This window comes from Tasmannia lanceolata, unplaced genomic scaffold, assembly GCF_043159265.1.
Source record: "Tasmannia lanceolata isolate RefF3 unplaced genomic scaffold, GAP_Taslan_0.1 ptg000006l, whole genome shotgun sequence".
NCBI classification, from domain to species: Eukaryota; Viridiplantae; Streptophyta; class Magnoliopsida; order Canellales; family Winteraceae; genus Tasmannia; species Tasmannia lanceolata.
In genome coordinates, this window is record NW_027518683.1 from 3,488,023 (window position 1) to 3,508,131 (window position 20,109).

The 20,109-nt window shown below is 38.2% G+C and overlaps 2 protein-coding genes across 2 annotated transcripts; one reads left to right on the forward strand and one right to left on the reverse strand.

The window, feature by feature from the left end:
• Nucleotides 1-259: 259 nt before the first annotated feature.
• Nucleotides 260-6,849, reverse strand: ENO1 (enolase 1). Its single transcript, XM_077381608.1, has 7 exons — nt 6,268-6,849; nt 4,008-4,315; nt 3,458-3,612; nt 3,055-3,372; nt 2,091-2,237; nt 1,946-1,996; nt 260-631 (listed from the first exon to the last, which is right to left on the reverse strand). The coding sequence occupies exons 1-7, from the start codon at nt 6,681-6,683 to the stop codon at nt 566-568; spliced, it is 1,461 nt and encodes a 486-aa protein (XP_077237723.1). The 5' UTR covers nt 6,684-6,849; the 3' UTR covers nt 260-565.
• A 5,229-nt stretch (nt 6,850-12,078) lies between these two features.
• TSBTYPE2 (tryptophan synthase beta type 2) lies at nt 12,079-18,507 on the forward strand. The gene is made up of 6 exons (XM_077380541.1): nt 12,079-12,279; nt 15,304-15,643; nt 15,751-15,967; nt 16,408-16,945; nt 17,036-17,134; nt 17,972-18,507. The coding sequence occupies exons 1-6, from the start codon at nt 12,213-12,215 to the stop codon at nt 18,226-18,228; spliced, it is 1,518 nt and encodes a 505-aa protein (XP_077236656.1). The 5' UTR covers nt 12,079-12,212; the 3' UTR covers nt 18,229-18,507.
• The last annotated feature ends 1,602 nt before the right edge of the window (nt 18,508-20,109 follow it).

The window sequence follows — 20,109 nt, forward strand, 5'->3', positions numbered from 1 at the left end:
ATGTATTGTCCGGAACCAAAAGTACACAATCTAACAAATGAGAACTTCAGGAATAGGTAGTTTACTGAAGTGTTCACATACCTAGTAGACACTCATCATAAAGAATAATAAGGTGGATACGGAATTCCATCAAGAGACCCAAAAATATCCAACTCAAATGCTTCAGTTTTCATATTCTTGCTGTGAGTAGCATGAAACAAAGTTGACCAGTCTTAAAATATTAAAACTATAAGACCAACCAGAATGGAAAAGCCAAACCAATCCAACAGTGCAAAATACACTTTAATACATTTCTGATCTGATAGAGAAAATTCATAAAAATCCGGAACTACAAAAGCAGTGCACAACAATGCCACATTTCCTATTGAATGATGGGCAATTATTTCCACAAGAAATAACATAATTGCTAACATTCTGCAGATCAACAGATGCCCTCCTGAATGCATCTAAGCTGATCAGTTCTACAAAAGACTCTCTTGTTATTTGCTAGGCCTACTATAACTCATAACTCAGATGTGTTGCTACAGTACCTCATGCCCAGAAAAAATTGCCAAATTTACTCTTGCTATGGTGATCTGAAAGCTTCGCCAGCATAGCGTACATTTCCGAGATCCTCTTCGATACGCAGAAGCTGGAAGCATATTATAAAATGAAAACAGTAAGCTTATGGCAATGTGCAAACAAACAGTAACAATTTGTATGTAACTACCATTTCAGCGAATAACCAACTACCAACTTTTTTTGCAGAGATGGTGAAACTGCTGACTGCTACTTCAGAGTGAAACAATCCAGATTTTTAACAGCCAAAGAGGTTTTGAAAATAATAAGGGGCTGTTTCGATAAGTGGATTTTAGAATCCAGGTTTTAGTTTGAAAGCTGTGTAAAATTCTGGATTTTACAATGGAAGTAGGTTGCAGATGTGGGGGAAGTAGGTTGCAGATGAGGGGTTTAAGTAAGAAAACCAGGTTTTAGAGATCTCCCCATCTTGAGATTTCTGAAACCTGGAAACAGGGGAAGATCTCATACTCTCTTGCTCGAAGGAAGGAAGGGCGAGAAATCAGAAAACGACAGACGGTCTCCTTCTCTTGTCTCCCATACAGGATTTTGAGGAAATCCAAGATTCTAAAATCAACGAATCCAAGGGGCCGTTTGGACACGCGGATTTATAATCCAGGCTGTATGCTGTCCTGACAGAAAAAAGAAAAAGGGCAGCCCAGTGCATGAGGCTCCCGCCATTGCGGGGTCAGGGAGGGCTAAATGTACGCAGCCTTAACCCTGCTTTGCAGAGAGGCATTTTCCGTGACTCGTACCCGTGACCACCAGGTCACAATGGAGCAACCTTACCGTTGCGCCAAGGCTCGCCCTCTTGTATGCTGTCCTGACAGCGTTTCTTGGATTTTGAGTAAGAAATCCAGGTTTTAGAAATCTCTCCGCCATCCTGAGATTTCTAAAACCTAGAAACGTGGGATGATCTCCTGCTCTCTTGCTGTCGGAAAGAAGGGCGAGAAATCAGAAAACGAAGGCTGTCTCCTTTTTCTCTCGTTTCCCATCTACAATTTTGAGGAAATCAAAGATTCTAAAATCCGCTTATCCAAACGCCCCCTAAAGTTTCCACGTATTCATAAATCATAAGTGAATGTAACAGATGCTGGGATACTTACTTTAACGATCAATGGGAAAACTAGCAACAGGGTGGACAAGAGGAGCATCAATTATAATCAAAGAGTGAGACCATGACTACTCAATTGAATACTCATTTGCTCATTTATTTAATTATTATTTTGCCAGTTCATTTTTTTTTCTTAAATGTTGAATTCTTTGGCCATCTTCAGAAAAGAGATAGGCATCCATTTGTACTTGTCAGAAATATTTCAAGTTTTAGACAACCAAAAATGGTTTCAGATTTTCTTAACAACTACAACAGAAAAGTAGAGGCTTTCAGCACCTGATTATACTTTGCCAACCGCTCACTACGGCAGGGAGCTCCTGTTTTGATCTGTGGACCAAAGAAAAACAGAGTTTAAAACTCAATAATATCAACAAAGAGACAGAAAATAACTTCAGAAATTAAGAAGTCTCAAGGATAATACCTGTCCGCTTGCCAGGCCAACAGAGAGATCTGCAATAAAATTATCCTCCGTCTCACCACTACGATGGCTTACCATCACACCCCATCCTGCAGCTTTTGAGTCAAGAGCTGCTTGTATGGATTCAGTAACTGTGCCGATCTGGTTAACCTGCAAAAGGACACATGTCGTGAGATTGGCTCACCATCAAAGTGGTCTTGCTCTATGATGAGAGAGGACAAATAACCCAGAGCTAAAATATAATGGTTATTGCTGAATAATCGGATCATGTATTTCCTTGGATTGAAGGGAGTAATTTTGGCCATTTATATGATCATAACATTATCTTTCAAAAAAAAAAATATGATCATAACATTATGCATTTAAAAAAAATTCGAGTCTCATGAATACCATGATATGAGTAATCAAGGCCTTCCTTTGAACAATACATGTGTTAGCGCCCGTACATGCATAGCCAAACTCACATAATTATTAGCTGACAATGTGATAGAATGACAATTAACTACTCATTTATGGAGGGAAATTTCCTACTCATAGTCCTACGTGTGATAGTCCTCTAGAATGTAAATTATCAATGTTCAAAATAAAAACATTTGGGTTGGGGGGTGGCGTGATGGTGATGGTGGAGAATTTCTACTACTTTAATTGAACCAAGAAGCATATAAAATGCTCATTGGTTTCTGATGCACATCAGCCAAGTTCTTTGCAGAATGGTCCCAGATTTCCATGCCAGTGCAGGTTTTCTGGTTTTCAGCATGAATAATGGTAAAAAATGAAAAGATCAATTTCTCTAGATAACCATACAGGCTAACACAACGAGCTGAAAAATATTTAGGAGCGAAAAACGGTGTATGTCAAAATATCAAGCTAAAAAGAGAATAAAGTAGGTAATAAACCATAGTTAACATTCAGAGTGATAAAGATAATGTTCTTAGGGACAAAGCACAACAGATGCCAGATCACTTGCCTTTAATAGCAAACCATTGCAAGCCTTCTTTTGAATAGCCTCAGCTATCCTTATTGGATTTGTGACTAATAAGTCATCTCCTACTATTTGAATATCAACTGATGACTGCAATGATGCCCAAGAGCTCCAGTCATCTTGGTCGAAGGGATCTTCTATTGACACAATTGGAAAATCTCTTACAAACTCTTTGTACAGTTCACCAAGGCCGTGAGCCGTGTGCACGTGAGCACCATCATTGGGCTGCTTCTTGAAATCCAGGTCATAGCTCCCATCTTTTGTGAGGAACTCTGAAGCTGCAACATCCATCCCTATCTTAATCTGCAGAACCCATATTGAGGTTATTCATGCCGGAATGAAATGTAATACCGCAATGGAAATAGAAATAAAATTGTTCCATTGCTACCTTGCCGGTGTAACCAGCCTTTTCAATAGCATCAATAAGCAAAACCAGTCCTTCCCTGTTATCCTGAACATTAGGTGCAAAGCCTCCTTCATCTCCCACATTGCATGCATCTTGCCCATATTTTGCCTTGATGATGCCCTTTAGGATATGGTATACTGTTCCACATATAAAACTTACACAAGTTATTCCAGTTTTGTCATCACTGATCATGGATTGGCATGGACACAAGCTTGGCACACTACAGATTTATTACACCGGCTCTACAAAAACAATAGCTTGTTCAGTCAAATCATATGGAAAGCTCTACCAATGTAGTAGATAATGGCAACATATATGCCCTTCTGAGCAAATGAGCACCATATTAAAGTAGCTAGGATATAGAGTAGAAAAGTGGAAACTACAACGAAAATTCCTTGTGCTATACATAATTTTAAACAGCACTAGAAAAAAGAAAGCAATATTGTATTCTGGATTGCAGAAATTGATGTTCTCTAACTATGGGTTATTGAGCCTTCAGAATTTAAAATGAAAACAAGAAAGGCATGCTAACCTTCACTACCCATGCGCAGAGCCTCCGCGAATGACGTAGCACCTACTGGTAATATCATAAATTCTTGCATTGCTAGATTATTGCCAGCATGGCTGCCTCCATTTATCACATTGAATGCAGGAACTGGCATAACAAGCTCCTTTGTCCCAGCCAATTCCTGAATGTGCTTGTACAGAGGCACTCCCTTTGCTCCAGCACCAGCCCTACATACACTTAATGATACTCCGAGAATAGCATTAGCCCCAAATTTTGACTTATTTGGAGTTCCATCAAACTCTAGCATGATGGCATCGACATCAGCTTGGTTCCTGATTGGAAAGTAAAAAGGTATATGTTAGGGCTTTATATTCTACAGATACAAAACTCAAGCTGTTCACAAAACCAACTCGGTTTTAGTGCACAAAAGCAGTGAATATAAATCAAATTTATAAAAAAAAATATGACAACCAGAATATTAGAGGGCTGAGAATAGCGGTTGGTTGAAGAAATTAAGGTGTGGGTCCTCCACTGTTGTTGTTTGCATGGATTGCCCGTTTGGGTACAGCAGTGTATATATAGTACAAACAGAATGCCTTGTGGTACTCTATCACGGAAAAGACAGCTAAAAAGATCAGGCTTCAATGACTTTATTAGTTTATGTAATGACCCAAACTTTTGTCATTGTTCTTAGGGACATCCATTTTTTTCTTTTCTAGCCCCATTAATAACCAAAGATTTTTTTTGTTAACCCAGTTAGTCAAAATTGCTACTGAGTATACAGCACATGAATTACTAAAGATGCTCTTGCAGGAGATGCTTCTTGGCTAGGCAATGCCAACATGGGCTAAGCATGTTCCGGCGCATCCTCTTTGTTGAGTAGACTAATTACTTTTCAACCTCGTCACCATCCCATGCCATATATCCACAATCACAATGTCGCTTCATTTTGTTGATTCACCATGTCCTTGCATTCCCAGGCCCCAATAATGCTCTTGTTCTAAAACTCATTTTTTCCCTCAGTATTCAGTATAGAAATTTTATGATTCACTTGTCCATCTTGCAGCACCATGTTCATTTGAGGAAGCAATATCACAGTAAGGTTTACGAGCCTGAATCTGTCTCAAGCGTCAATACCTAATTGGGGATCCTGTTGAAATTTGATTAGTTTTTAGTTAATTTTTTAAGCAATGTTCTTCCACTCAGAAATAAGTGTATTTCCTGTATAATTTTGTCCTATGAATAGGAATTTCATGGTTCAGAAGCTGGATCCTATCAAGTTTGACTTGTTGCTTGGTTATTACTCAGCTCAGATGAACATAAACTGAGAATACTGACCATCAATTAAATTATTCAACGGCTTACAATACTGACCATCAATTAAATTATTTCGTAATTACATTTTCATACTATCATATCATAAGAAAATTTCCTCCTAAATATTTAGTCATGCAATCTATTTGATAAACATTTCTATTGAAATATTGGATACTAATAGAATTGCAGAAACATATTACATTTGGAGACTACCGGTCAGACAGTTGGGTTATGCCCGCTGGATGAACAGTACACATCATACTAAGCCATGTAGGTGGAACACCCTATAACGTAATAAAAGCAAGCAATTTGATCTAGTCAAACTCAAATTAAGGTCTATCTGAGCTTGGTTCAAGCCTCGGATCATAACCATACTAATTCGAACTCGGGAGTTGGACTTAGCTCGATAGTATTTTACACAATGGCTGAAACCTTGTCCACAAAGCTAGATATTCTTCACTAGAATTACACTTAATATGTGGTTTAGTTGAGCTGTACATTATTCACTAGAATTACACTTGGAATGTGGTTTAGATGAGCTATACATTATTCCCAAGAATTAACTTGGGATGTGGTTAGATAACCGGCTTCAGGGTATAAACTGTATTTGAAGTTTGGATCAGCTAATGACAATGTAAATCAAACAAATCCTTGAGAGCACAAAAAGCTTAAATAATACCCTAAGTTTATACCATGCCCTTCAATATCCATTGTCCAAAACACTAATTGCCCCTTGCATTACTCCAAAAGAAGAAGAGCAAATTCACAATTTTTCATTCCACATACAGCTCTGTTTTTCAATTGATTAAAACTAACTAGCAATTCAGTCATCAAATCTCCTACCCAATAAATTAAAACAAAAGGAGCAATGTAAATGAATACACGAAATCATGGAAATCGCAAAACCACATTACATGAACAAAATCATCAACTCAGAGTAAGAAAAAAACTAAACTTGGAATTTTACCTAACATCGAGGCCAATCAACCTAGGACCCAAAACCTCATTAATGTTCTTAACAGCCTGAAGAACTCCTTTCCCGCCATAAACGCTCTTATCCCCATCTCTAAGCTCCAAAGCTTCATATATCCCAGTCGACGCGCCACTTGGCACAGCCGAACGGTAGAGATCATCAGTAACAAGATCAACCTCGACCGTTGGATTCCCCCTGCTATCGATGATCTGTCTCGACTTCACCGATTTGACTGAAAATCCTTTAGCAGATTTTGTTTCCGTGGAAGGTGCGATGGCTATAGAACTCCGGATGGTTAGAGGACGGGATTTTTTTGATGGAAGGGAAGAGGATAGAGATGGAATTTTGGAAGAAAAGAAGGGTTTTTGGAAGAGATTAGGGTTGGTAGAGGAGATGGGAGTTAGAGCCATTGTTTTTTTCTGGAGAATGAAGAGAAAAAATCTAGGATTTTAAATAGGTGAAGGGTTTCTTAGAGAAATCCGCCGAGGGGCGATGAAAGCAGAGAAAGGTTGGAAGGGATGTCTTCAAACGGCTTTCTTTCTTTCTTTTTTTGGTGGTTGGTGTGATAAAGACGGAGAGAGAGAGAGTAGGTGTTAAGGAGGGAAGCACGTGGGGTTTTTTATTTATGGTGGTGGTAAATTAACCCCCTTCTAGGATGAATCCACCCCTTATTTTTCAAAATGGATGGTACAGCCCGCACCATAATGATCCAAACTGTCCATTTGATGGGCCACAGCGTGAATAGGTTGTGCCTCAAAAATCATTTCCATAGGGTGAAGACAACCATCTGATCTATAAAGTTTCTATAATGTGCATTTCTCTTTAGATCTGAGGGTTAGAATCATCCTATGGTAATAATTTTTAGGGCACGGCCTGTTTACGTTGTGGCCCAACAAATGGACGGTTTGGATCGTGTTATGGTGTGGGCTGTACAGTCCATTTTGAAAAATACAGGGTGAATTCATCGTAGAAGGGGGTGAATTTATCACTGTTCTTTATTTATTTGTAGCTGGCCAGGTTGGTGGTAGTTGTTTTTGTTATTGGAGATTATGCCTCTTCTTGATAACGGCACTCCTCACAAAAAAAAATAAAGATTATTTGATGTTAATACCAAGACTACTTGATTGGCTTGATTTTTGTGTCTATAAGATCTGAAGTGAGGCTTCTCAGATGAATGGACTAGATCAGTCAAAGATGGGACCCATTCTACTATAGCTGGCACACCATCACCATATATGTTAAAATGAGGTCGCGTCCTAAAGCATTATTCTTCTCGTAAATTATGCTGAGAATATACTCAACTAAGCGAATTGGCCATCCCACGGAGAACGTGCTCCTCATGGGTCCTTTTGCTTCCCAAAATCATTTTCCTTCGGGTCTGGTGTAACTTATTTCAGAGTAATCTACTTACTTTGTACTGATTTACCTCTGAATTAATTTCAGTTGTTACGAAGTAGGGTAAACTTAAGGAGCGTTTGATTTCCAGTGTTTTAGTAATCACATATCGTAGGTGGTAACTGTATAACTTGTCTAAACTGTCTATTTCGTACCAATCATATTGCAGGGATAGAGTCATAATCTCGTGACGTTCTTATGAATTCAATTTATCTCATATGAAAGAATTAAATTGAAAGTTAATTGTGAGCAATATGGTGATTCAAACACTGTCTTGTTCATTTGAAAAACGTCTATAGTCAGATATCATATAGCAGGGACGAGCAAAAGCCATGAACTCTTCTCCAAAATCACTCCGCAAAGATAACCAAATGCACATTGGATTGGGTTAAGGATGTAAAAAGCCAGCCCGAACCTACGGGTTGAACTCGATTTTGGCTCAGGCTGGGCTGGGTTAAAGATGCTAAAAACCAACCTCATTTAATTGTGATTTTCAAAATCATAGTTATACTTTTTCTGAACTCATTCTATTTTTGCCTTAGACTAATCCGAATACAACCCGACCTAATTTGAAAAAGAGTGGTTAGATGGGTCGGATTAGGGTTTAGCAATTCATAAGGGGGCTGGATTAGAGTTGACCCTCCTCGACCTGAAGTTCCCACTGGATCCGGTTGGGGTCGAGGGAATGCTAGCTAGGGTTGGACTCAACCAGACCAGGGTTGCACGCCGATCTTTTTTCTGGTTCCATCCCTATCCTGGTATCTTTAAAGGTTGCAAGGGGCACACTATGGAGCTCGTTCTCGGCCTACACGTCTCATGGGCTGCCGTGCACCTGTGGTGTTGTGGGGGAGTGTTCGTTCGTGTGTCTCCGTCTTCTGTGAACTTGAGATCGGGGTCTGAATTTCACTGAAGAGAGAATCTTAGAGTTGTCATCTAGGTTAGGCCCTAGAACCTGCAATTTACTCTGTTTTTTAAGCATGGTCTTTGATAAAGATCTGAGTAGGGGATATGGTTACATTCGAGGAAGGTGTTAAGCACCCCTCATGTCCGAGTAAACCCAGTCTCTTGACTTGACTTGGCAGTTTTAAAAAACTTTAGCAAAATCTTAACTTCTTGGCCTTTATTACAATTAAACTTAACCCTATTTTGAATTTAAAAGAATAAAATGAAAATTTTATTAATATTGCCAGAAATATGGGTGTTTACTGCATGATTTGAGTCCTCAAGGGATTACTTCCGAATCCTATAGCGACCGCCTTGATTTGGACAATACTATAATTGTAACAAAAAAGATAATTTTAGTTTCCTCCGTTTGTCCAACACCGTCGGAGTACTATGCTCTCACATCTATCACATCTATCTCTTTTGTCTAAGGGGGACCAGAGAGAGAGTGGTGGGATAAGGATAGGGAACGGAATACTATTTACAGAAAGATAGGAATTTATGCTATAGGGTTCAAGGCAAGTGGATCCATAAAGCCTATAGCTACCTGCTATGGATTTTTATAATTGAAATATGGAAAACTGGAAAATTAGTGTAAATATACCTAGCAGGTGGTATTGTAACTTAGAGAGCAAAGATGACAATTATGGAGATACTTACTAAAATGAAGTGATCTCATTAATGAGGTTTGCTTTATATAATAAAATTAGCTACTTTGATGACTCTGTTAGATTGTTTCAGATTTCTTGACAATTTTCTCTAGTGGAAACAGACCAGAGTTTGATCTTCTTCGCTAGGTATGCATTACTAGTTAACACAACTCTATATTCTATCCTTCTGGTTACCTATTTTTATTGTATTGTTACTACACTGATACTTACTCCGCAATTCTAGGAAGTCCTCTTCCAGAAGATGAAATCTCTTCCATTGATTCCTAGACAAATGATAAGGAAGACGAGTGGAACTTGAACCAAACCCTTTTTATTCAACCGGGCGCGGGGCAAAATAATCGATACAGGGAGCACCAATGATCGCTTTGATTCAGTTGTCATTCCAGAAGATGAAATCTCTTCCATTCAATTGGGTAAGTTCCGAGACAAATGATAAGGAAGACAAGTGCGGGGCAAAAGAATCGATACAGGAAGCACCGATGATCGCTTTGATCCAGTTGTCGTTGCCTTGATGGATGCCTAATAGCTACGGCTAACTCCGTGCCAGCAGCCGCGGTAAGACGGGGGCAAGTGTTCTTCGTACTGATTGGGATGAACGCCATACTACAAAGTATACCTTTATTTTTGCCGAATGGGTTTTAAAGTCTAAGAGTTGTAAAGCAAAGGTCTTGTTTTCGTGACCGAAGGGATCAGGTTGTATTTATAGGTCTACTATCCATCTTTTTTCAGCAGAGAAGTCTTGTTTTCATGACCCTAAATAAATAAAAAACGGAAGAGCTGATGTTTAGGGCATGATTGGCAACCATGAAACTCCTGTTCCATAGAATATTTGTGTGCCCAATTGTAAAAGAGGAGCTGAGGGAGGGGGTGCGACTTAGGCCAATGTTTGGTAACTATGGAAAGTCATTTCATGGAATATTCGTGTGCCCAATTGTGTGTGTGGATGGGTGGGTGGGGCATAAAAAATCCCTAAACTAGGGCGGCCCAGTGCACGTGGCTCCCGCCATTGCGGGGTCAGAGGAGGGCATAAAAACCCCTAAACCAGTGGAAAGAAACTTACAATCTAAAATTAGTTTTTTGTTTTCCTGGTTTTTGGGATTTTTGGGATTTTTCATGCTCTCCTTAGTCCTCACTCCACCCTCAAAACTCGGTCTCCCACCCTGTCCTCACAGCTGGCCCCACAAATATTCCATGGAATATATTTTTTCATGGTGGCCAAACATGGCCATAAGAGACCACAACTGGAATAGCATGGGAAATTTCCTAAAATGCAGCAAAAAAAATTCGGTACTTCAAATTATGTACATTTTTTCCTAATTTTCACGGGCCTTCCGTGCCCTCATAAAATCATCTCTCCCTCTCTCTCTTAGTGTTAGAGCATGACATTTTTTCACTTGTGTACAAAATAATATTGCGAAAACATGTCTGAGTTATTACTTTGTTTATTTTAAGTTAGTACTAAACATGTCTTTTAATAAAATTTAAAAATGGTAATTAATAAAGTTAGCATTAGTGATGCTTTGAAAATTATTAGTTTTTGAAAACCTAACTTTTAAAAAACATGCATGATTCATAATGACTAGTTGGATACTATTTTAAAAATTAGGAACGACAAAGCTTATTTATACCACCTGTAAATATTATTTAGTGAATTGATATTGGATACCCTTACCCTTAAGAAGTTAACATTAACAAAATCAAACCAACCACTCAAAGTCTATAAAAAGCGATTAAAATTTGGCGATTGATGAATGGATAGTAAACCACATGACTAATTTGTGGGGCCATAGAAAATGACGCAATGTGTGTAATTATTGTGCATATAGTCAGAATAAATTATGATACATTTTTATATTATTTGTTGTACTAATTTTATTTTTTTATATCTATTTTTATTTAGAAAATCCGCTGGGCAAATCAATCCGACCGACGGAAAAGTAAAATAAACCAAGCAAGCCACAAGGTGAACACCGAGATTTTACGTGTTGGCTAAGCCTACTCCACGAGCGAGAAACACGATCTTCCACTATGAGAAAACGATATACAAGGATTACAATAGATTTAATCCAAAACCCAAAACCTGCAACCCTTTTCTTGCTCCCAAACCATGACCGTACAGGAGAAAACCCAGCTCTGTTTACTTGTTTTCTAGCTGCAGTAAAATAAAGGAAAAGAATCTGACGTGGAAAACTGGAAAAGAAAGGAAAAGAAACTGTGAGAAAATTCTGTTATTCACTTGGCCGAGAAAGGAAAAGAAAGTATGCAGGCAAAGTGGTTTTCTCAGGAAAGTGATTTTCTCATCCTTTTGGTGAGAAAATTTAGAGGGAAAGTGCAAGAAAGTTGGTTTTCCACGTCATTATTTATATTTTCCACCTGTGTAATTCTGCTTTCCCGAGAAAACGAGTGAACGGCGGAAAATGTCAAATCATATCCAATCACGAGAAATTTGGGCTTACTTTCTTCTCCTTTTCTTTCCCAAGAAGGCAAGTGAACAGAGCCCAAGAGAAAAACCAAAGAAGAAAACCGAAGAAGAAAAGCCCACTTTCTCTTTTTCTTTTTCCCTCTCCTCTCTTTTTCACTATCTTTTCTCTAGCCACCTAAGAGAGTCTTCACATTTATACTTAGGTTTTCTAAGAAACCTAAAAGCAACCCTTACTATTTTGGCATATCAACCAAAAAGCAATAAAACAAGAGAAATAAGATACTTTCTCTTTTTGGGTTAGGTATGCGAACTTAAGGTTTAAACACAAAAGTACATATCCCGAAACTGGCACGTGTCTGCGTGTTAGGACATTGAATTTACTACTTCGCAACTGTCTGTAGGCTATTGTTTCTTTTTCAACTCAATACAATACATATCCAAATCAAATCTCACAAGTTGACTGCAAAAATAAATCTCAGAAACCCTAAATCGAAGTGAGAGAGATTTCAATGGAGAGATTGCTTATGGCCTCAGTTTCTTCTCAAATTTGTTGGAAGAGGATGGACAAAAGAGACTGTACGTTTTCTTCTTCTTCTTCTTCTTCAATTTTTTTTTTATCTGCGGAGATTTATTCAATTTTCCTTTTCAGAGCACCTATTATTGATTTTATTTCTTGTATTGATTTCATGATTTTTCTAATTCTCGATATCTATTCCAGGGTTTCATTAATATTACGTGGAATAATTTTTTAGGACAAGTTTGTTAGATGTGCGGAGAGTTTTTTCTTGGAACATATATTTTCTCTGAATTTTTTTCCTACTTTTTGGTTCATATCCTTCAATTTTCTGGAATTTTTAATTTCTACAATTTTTTTTTTTTATGTTTTCTTTTTTGGGAAGAGATATATCCGCCCCTTTTATTACTTGGGACACCCACCAGCAGTGTACCACTATCTTATCAAAAATAACAAAAATCCCCTATCTCATAGAAAATGACTAAAGTACCACTATCTCATAGGAAATGACCAAAACACCCATATTTTATCGAAAATGATCCAAATATCCTTACCAGATAGAAAATTACAAAAACTCATCACATAAAAATAACCAAAATATGCCCTCCTCGTGGAAAATGGCATTTAAAATTTTCTTATATTTTTTCTATATTCCCCCTTTTTTTTAATTACCGTGGATAGACAAACTTACCAAGGATACTCAAGCTTTGTGCAATGGTGTTTTGCTCATTTTCCATGATGTATGGGTAATTTGGTTAATTTTCTACTAGATAAGGGTTCTTTGGTCATTTTCTATGATATAGGGTTATTTCGGATAGGGGTATTTTTTTAATTTATATGAAATAGGGGTGTTATGGTCATTTTCCATGAGGTAGGGGTATTTTGGTCATTTAATTATGAAATGGGGGCGTTCTAGGATTTTTTTCTCTTTTCTAGCATTTTCCATTTTTTCTCTTTTTCTATTTTTCTCGACCATGCTGGGGATATACAAATAGGGGTGTTCTACGAGATATGGCTATTTCATTTTCTTAGAAAAGAAAATAACAGGTATGAGTAGGTTTTTTTTTTTTTTTTTGAAATAGCGATTTGCATTAATAAGAAAAAGTTACAAGGGAGCACCCGAGAAGGGGCAACCCAGAGAACAAAAACAAGAAAGAAGAAACAGAGAAGAAGAAGAAAAGATACAATAAAAATAACAAGATTACGGGGGAAGATGATCGAACCAGAGAATACTCTCCCTCCCAACTCCCTGTTTGGCTAACCCATCCGCCTTTTCGTTTGCCGACCTCCAAACGTGATTAAAGACAATAGCCGAACCTGCAACAAAATTCTCAATTTCATCAAATAACGCCAAAAATCTCCAAGGTTTTTTGTTTTCCCTATTTTTCGTATAATTTTTTTTTTTTTGAAATATTAATATATTGAAGAAAACACAAAGAAAAGGAAAAAAATTTAACCCAAGAAAAAAAAATTCTCCGTAATGAGTAAACCCAACAGTGAAAAATTCATTTTCGAGGGAAGGTTTTTCCGAAAACATAGAATCCATACATCCGAAAATACCCTTAGTTACAAAATATTTCCATGGATAAAGTGATCACCAAGTGGCACAACTCATTTTCCAAGAATTTTTTTTCCTGCATCCAAACCATATTCAAAAACTTGTACAGGAACAAGAATTCACCGAACATAAAAACCAAGCAAACTCAAGGGAGTCAATGATTGATGTGGTGATTGTTTTAGTGTTGGCCTATGTCTTGTTTCTGGGGGATAGGTTGTTACCTAACTCTGCTGGGAAGCTCGTTTATAGTTTCCTTGTTTGACTAGGAATTGGTTTATGATTTGGTAAGACCAAGACTGTGAAAGAGAGGGCATCTGATGCATTGCAACATCCTGCTGTTCCTGAATGACCAGCAGTGACGAAGTTTATTGGAAAAAAGAGTAAGGAATCTCACATGCTTGTTGTTTATGATCCATATCAAATCCATGAGCGAAAGAAGAGATGAATTGGGGCCGTTTGTGAGACAAGTTTTGATGCAGATGGGGTTCATCTTTAGTAGCAAAATAACTTTTTATTATTGTTATAGGATTTTAAATGGAGGAATGATAGATTGAAGGGCGCCCTTACAAAAACCAGTTAAAGGGCACCCCCATTGGTCCATCTCGAGAAAGTGCACACGGAAAAACAGGAATGGCGTTGACATCTGTTAAATTAAAGCTGCAATAAATGCACTTTGTGGACAAGGACCAATAGGAGCACTTTTGTAACTGTTTTTTTGCAAGGGCACCCTTCAGTCTATCATTCCTCTATATTTATAATTTTTAAGCCATGGGGGTATAGTAGGTTTTTTATATATTTCATTCAAGTCACATAAGTGAATTATAATGAAAAATGACTCACTGCACTCCCATAACACAATTCATGTTAGAATTTACGACATTATTCATGTCACTATTCATCAGACTATTCACGTCACTATTCACAAGGTTTTGTAGGGAGCTTTAAGTGAGGGTATTTTATTAAAAGTTGGGAGTTTTTAATTTAGGATTTTAAAGTTCGTCGTATGAATCGGTTGAATACCAATTTGAGTCTGAAGTTTCTAAGCATTGGCTGATGCTGAGATTGCAATTCATTAGCGGATTGAATGCTTGCAAGATTTTGCTAGTTTTTATTTTTTCTATTGCAAATTTGAGTGATACACGTACCAAAATCAGGAAATCTTTTTTTTCCAATGTATTGAGTTCACTTTTCTAGTGCAAAAGCAAGACCATGAAATTGTGAGCAAATTTTGCCAAAAACTATTCCAAAACTCAAAAAATCTCTTCATATGAATCGGTTTCCTAAGTTTATAAACATTGCCTAATGCTGAGTTGCAATTCATTGCTGGATTGAATGCTTGCAAGATTTTGCTAGTTTTTCATTTTTTCCTTTGCGAAATTGAGCGATATACAATGCCAAAATCAGGAAATCTTTTCTTTTTCAATTTCTCGTGTTCACTTTTCTAGTGTGCAAGCAAGACCACTGCTACATGCTTCACTTGATTAAACAAAACTCAACCTTAGATATTGTATGCTGTTTGTTCCTTCAGGCAATGATCAATGGTTCTACAGTTTTGCACCGAAGATGAAGCTGATGCTCATGCATCAGAAGAATTCCTCTGGATGTAGTATACGAGCAAGAGCAAGTTCCATCCCCGGTCTTAAAGCAGAGGAAATTCCTCGACAATGGTATAATATTGTCGCGGATCTTCCAGTGAAACCTCCCCCAGCTTTGCATCCAAAGTCTCTTAAGCCGCTCAAACCTGAAGATTTATCTCCCCTTTTTCCTGATGAGTTGATCAAGCAAGAGGTGAGCGGTGATAAATTCACCGATATCCCAGATGAAGTTATTGACATTTACAAGCTTTGGCGCCCAACACCACTCATCAGGTTTGTTTTGCAAGGCATCGTCATGTTTTTGTCATGATGTGTGCTGTCAGGGAAGTTAATTATCCATAATCACGGAAACAAGGAACTCATTTGCCAATGGAAAACAGAGCTAAAAGACTGGAGAAACTTCTTGATACCCCTGCCAGGATCTACTACAAATATGAAGGAAACAGCCCTGCCGGATCACACAAACCCAACACTGCAGTCCCACAAGCCTGGTATAATGCACAGCAAGGAATAAGGAATCTAGTCACAGAAACTGGCGCTGGCCAATGGGGGAGTGCACTAGCCTTTGCTTCCAGCTTATTTGGTCTCAATTGCGAAGTAAGAACTGATAAGTTGTGGTTATGAAATTTTGCTAGGTCATTCTCTCTCCTGTTGTGTTAATGCCGTGTTTTAAATTTCGGAACTGATAAGTTAATGCCATGGTTTTAAATTTTGGACGGATTTTCAGACGGGGTCGACTCCGAAAGTACATTGAATCGAAATGTTACATGATTTCCCCGAAATTTCACCGAAATCTGAAATTCCCTGAAATTTAGTTTGTAGTGTATTTGTTTTCCATTTAAAAAAAAAAACCTTTTTTTCACCCTTATTTACAAAATTTCTGCCGAAATTTTAAAGATTTCCACTAATACATTTTAGTGGAAATTTTTAAAAAAAAAACCAAAAAAATTGTAAAAAATTTACATGATTTCGGCCGAAATTTCCTTTGAAACGACATTTAAAACCTTGGTTAATGCTGAGCTAGATTTTATATGTAGGTGTGGCAAGTTCGCGCTTCGTATGATCAAAAACCATATCGGAAATTGATGATGCAAACTTGGGGTGCCAAAGTGCACCCATCCCCCTCTAACTTAACCGAGGCTGGTCGAAAGATCCTTGAGATGGATCCATCAACCCCTGGTAGTTTAGGTATAGCAATTTCAGAGGCTGTAGAGATTGCGGCTACACATGCCGATACCAAGTACTGTCTGGGAAGTGTTCTGAATCATGTACTGCTGCACCAGACGATTATTGGTGAGGAGTGTATAAAACAGATGGAAGAGGTCGGTGAGACCCCTGATGTGATCATTGGTTGTACCGGTGGGGGGTCCAATTTTGCGGGGCTTACATTTCCATTCATTCGTGAGAAGCTCCGTGGAAAAATCAACCCAGTCATAAGAGCGGTGGAGCCCGCAGCATGTCCTTCTCTCACCAAAGGCATCTATGCATATGACTATGGTGACACGGCAGGGTTGACACCATTGATGAAAATGCATACACTTGGACATGACTTCATTCCAGACCCCATTCATGCAGGTAACCTTTCTGGAGCATAAATTTTACTCCTACTCTGCTTGTTTTTGTTTTTGTGTTTTCAAATCAATGAACGACCAATTCATTTTGCAGGAGGTCTGCGCTATCATGGTATGGCACCACTGATTTCACATGTCTATGAATTGGGTTTCATGGAAGCAGTTGCAATAGCTCAGACAGAATGCTTTCAAGGTAACCAATTGTGTTTGTTTCCTGATACTGATATATCTTGTTACCCTCTTGTATGACTGCTTGGTTCAATCTTTCTGTGGCATCAAAACGACCTAGATGTTTCAAGTGAATATACAGAGTATACTTGGGAATTTACAAAACATGTCTAGATTTGAAGTTGATGCTGAATCACTTTTCTGAATTAGTTATGTTTATGCTAGAATCGTATTGGGTGCTATTTTTATTTTTTGAAAGGTAACAATTTCACTAATGACTGTATACTTATTACAATGAGGGGGACAAGGCGTCCCAACAGTGTAACACTTTTACTGCAAGCCCCACGAAGATTAACCCACATTTTCCTATTATATTCTTATATTATTATATTATTGGGTGTTCTGGATGTTATAATCATCAAAATGTGAATATGGAGAGTAAAAATTGACCTGTACCATTATCATGTCTAATGATCTTGTGCAAGAAGTAGAATTCTTAGCCACTATCAATCAACCAAAAGGAGGGAAATCAGAGAGGGCATTCATAACTATAGTTTTTATTTAACCATTACTGAAACACTGGTATTATCGCAAATATTAATGCGCAACTGCTAAATGCTTTTTTGAAATCTAGGCATTTCAGTCATTTTTCTTAAATCTCAATACGAAATTAGTGCTCTGAGTTCTATATTTGACAGCCGCTATTAACTCATGAATGGTAGTCCATATTCAATATGCACAGTTATTATTGCTAGGTATGACACAACTGCTTCAACTAGTGTGCATTCACATATGGTTTTGAATTGTACATTTAAAAATCGTTTCATTGTTACATTGTAATTTTTACTTGATTTTATTGCAGCCGCCATACAATTTGCCCGAACTGAGGGTCTGATTCCTGCACCAGAGCCAACCCATGCCATAGCTGCAACGATCAGGGAAGCACTTCACTGTAGAGAAAGTGGGGAACCAAAAGTTATTCTCATGGCTATGTGTGGGCATGGCCATTTTGACCTGCCCGCTTATGAGAAATACTTGCAGGGAAATATGGTTGATTTGTCATACTCTGATGAGAAGATCCAAGCATCATTGGCTAATATCCCTCAAGTTTTATTCTAAAGTCAAGTCTCACGGAGATTTGAATTGCAATAAGACTGCTAAAAGCAATAGAGTGGAGGCTGGCATCTGCTTGTATGGTATGCAATTCAAAGTCATTTTAGTAGTTATCACTTCCACAGTATTTGGTAGTTTGTTAAGTTAAATTGCTTTTGGTTGTCAGCCTTAAATATGCTAGAATAATGTCATTAGTGACATATTGTTTGTCAGGACAATCTGCGCAATAGCACTAATTTGTAGCATCAAAACTTTTGTTCTCAATTGAACTACGCATTTTTTCTAGTCTGAGTGTGCAATTTGAATGTTCAATCTTCTAGAACAGTACTCATTTTCACCAGGCAGTATGCATCAGTAGAATTTTTTTTGATAGGTAAGCTGGGATCGAACACTCGACCTCAGGGTGAAAAATACACCAGTAGACAGGGGCGGAGCTACATGTAGCATAAGGGGGGCAGTTGCCCCTGTTGAGTTGGGCCAAATCCTTAATAAGCCCAACTCAAGTGGGTCCAGCCTCCTTTAAAATTTGAAGGCCTGCCCCCCTTATGTATAAGCATGTATAAGCTTGCCCCTCAAACGCATAAATCCTGGCTCCGCCACTGCCAGTAGATGCTTTAAAAAATACAGAGACTGGCTTCAAACTCTCCTACATCTTGAATTAACTCTTCCCCAGAGCTTCATCTTTGATTGCAACCCTACAACTCCCAACAATCTCACTAAAAGTAGGCACCATGGCAATGCAGAGATGCTGCTGCAAGCTCATCAGCTTTCTCTCATTTCTAAATTAGTAAATCATGAACCCATGTGAGCTTGCCAATATGGTACATTTCCTTCTTCCAACCCAGTACCAGATCTCCTTTCGGCATAGTTGGTTACATGGAGACCCAAAGGCCTTAAATCAGAGATGAGAACCTGCAACAGTTTTCCGGGAGGCAACAAGGCGAGCTAAACTCATTATAATATCACACTAGAGGAATGCCTCAGCAGGCGCCCCACTACAGCATAGTGGGATAGTCCTTTATTTAGATGTCCTATAGCACAAAAATCATGCCAATCATCTAATCCTAGTCATGCTTTTTGTCAGCGCAAAAAGTACATATTATTGGATAGTGAAATGATATATTTATGCCCCCTTTGCTTCCCCAGCCCACACCCTTTCGGTGTAAAAAGAGTAGTAATAGATACACTAGTGGTTTCATTGGTTGCACAATTTTGTAGGCTTACTAGGCGTTTTGACGTGTTTTACTAGTTGTGTTTGTTTGTATGTTTTGATTTTTTTTCTCCTACCAAACTACTTCAAAAAAGGTGGCTTTTTGCTAATAGCTTTGGGATTTAGCACTCTTCTCTCTCTCTATGTTGGTAATGACACTCTTATTTCCCCTTATTTTGGCAATGGCATTCCGCACCAGGAAATTACTCCAGCAAACAACCAAACAATACCCCAGAGGGATGGCCCAAGGAAGGAAAAGCAGTGTATATATCACTTCCCTATGAGATATTACTGTTGGATGATTGACGTGGTTTTGTTGCTATTTGTAGATGAGAATGATATTTCCACCCCTTTTTGTTTGTTTGTTTTTTTATCATGGAAATGACTGTTTGCAAGAAAAACAAAAGGATGAGAATGACTTAAGTCAATTTGAGCCGAGTAGATTCCTTTCACCTTTTTCATTAAATTTTCCTAAAGAATTCATTTAGCGGACCTCAACTAGTTTGGGATAGAGGCTTTGTTGAGTTGACTTGACAAAATAGGGTGGAATTGCCCGAACTGGATGGAAAGCGATGGCCTAGCAGGATTGAGGAGTGCAAAATTCAACTGTCTAATGGTAACTCCATGGCTTCGAGAGCCTCTTCACAAAGCTCCTCTGTGCAAAACCTCTCTGCAAC

Excerpts from the sequence above, each read along its gene's own strand:
- TSBTYPE2 (XM_077380541.1), top strand. The coding sequence starts at position 12,213 with ATGGAGAGATTGCTTATGGCCTCAGTTTCTTCTCAAATTTGTTGGAAG. Across the intron at positions 12,280-15,303 it reads GAGGATGGACAAAAGAGACT|GCAATGATCAATGGTTCTAC; the intron begins GTACGTTTTCTT and ends TTGTTCCTTCAG. Across the intron at positions 15,644-15,750 it reads CGCCCAACACCACTCATCAG|AGCTAAAAGACTGGAGAAAC; the intron begins GTTTGTTTTGCA and ends AATGGAAAACAG.
- ENO1 (XM_077381608.1), bottom strand. The coding sequence starts at position 6,683 with ATGGCTCTAACTCCCATCTCCTCTACCAACCCTAATCTCTTCCAAAAA. Across the intron at positions 3,373-3,457 it reads AGGCTGGTTACACCGGCAAG|ATTAAGATAGGGATGGATGT; the intron begins GTAGCAATGGAA and ends TGGGTTCTGCAG. Across the intron at positions 632-1,945 it reads GGTTGGCAAAGTATAATCAG|CTTCTGCGTATCGAAGAGGA; the intron begins GTGCTGAAAGCC and ends ATATGCTTCCAG.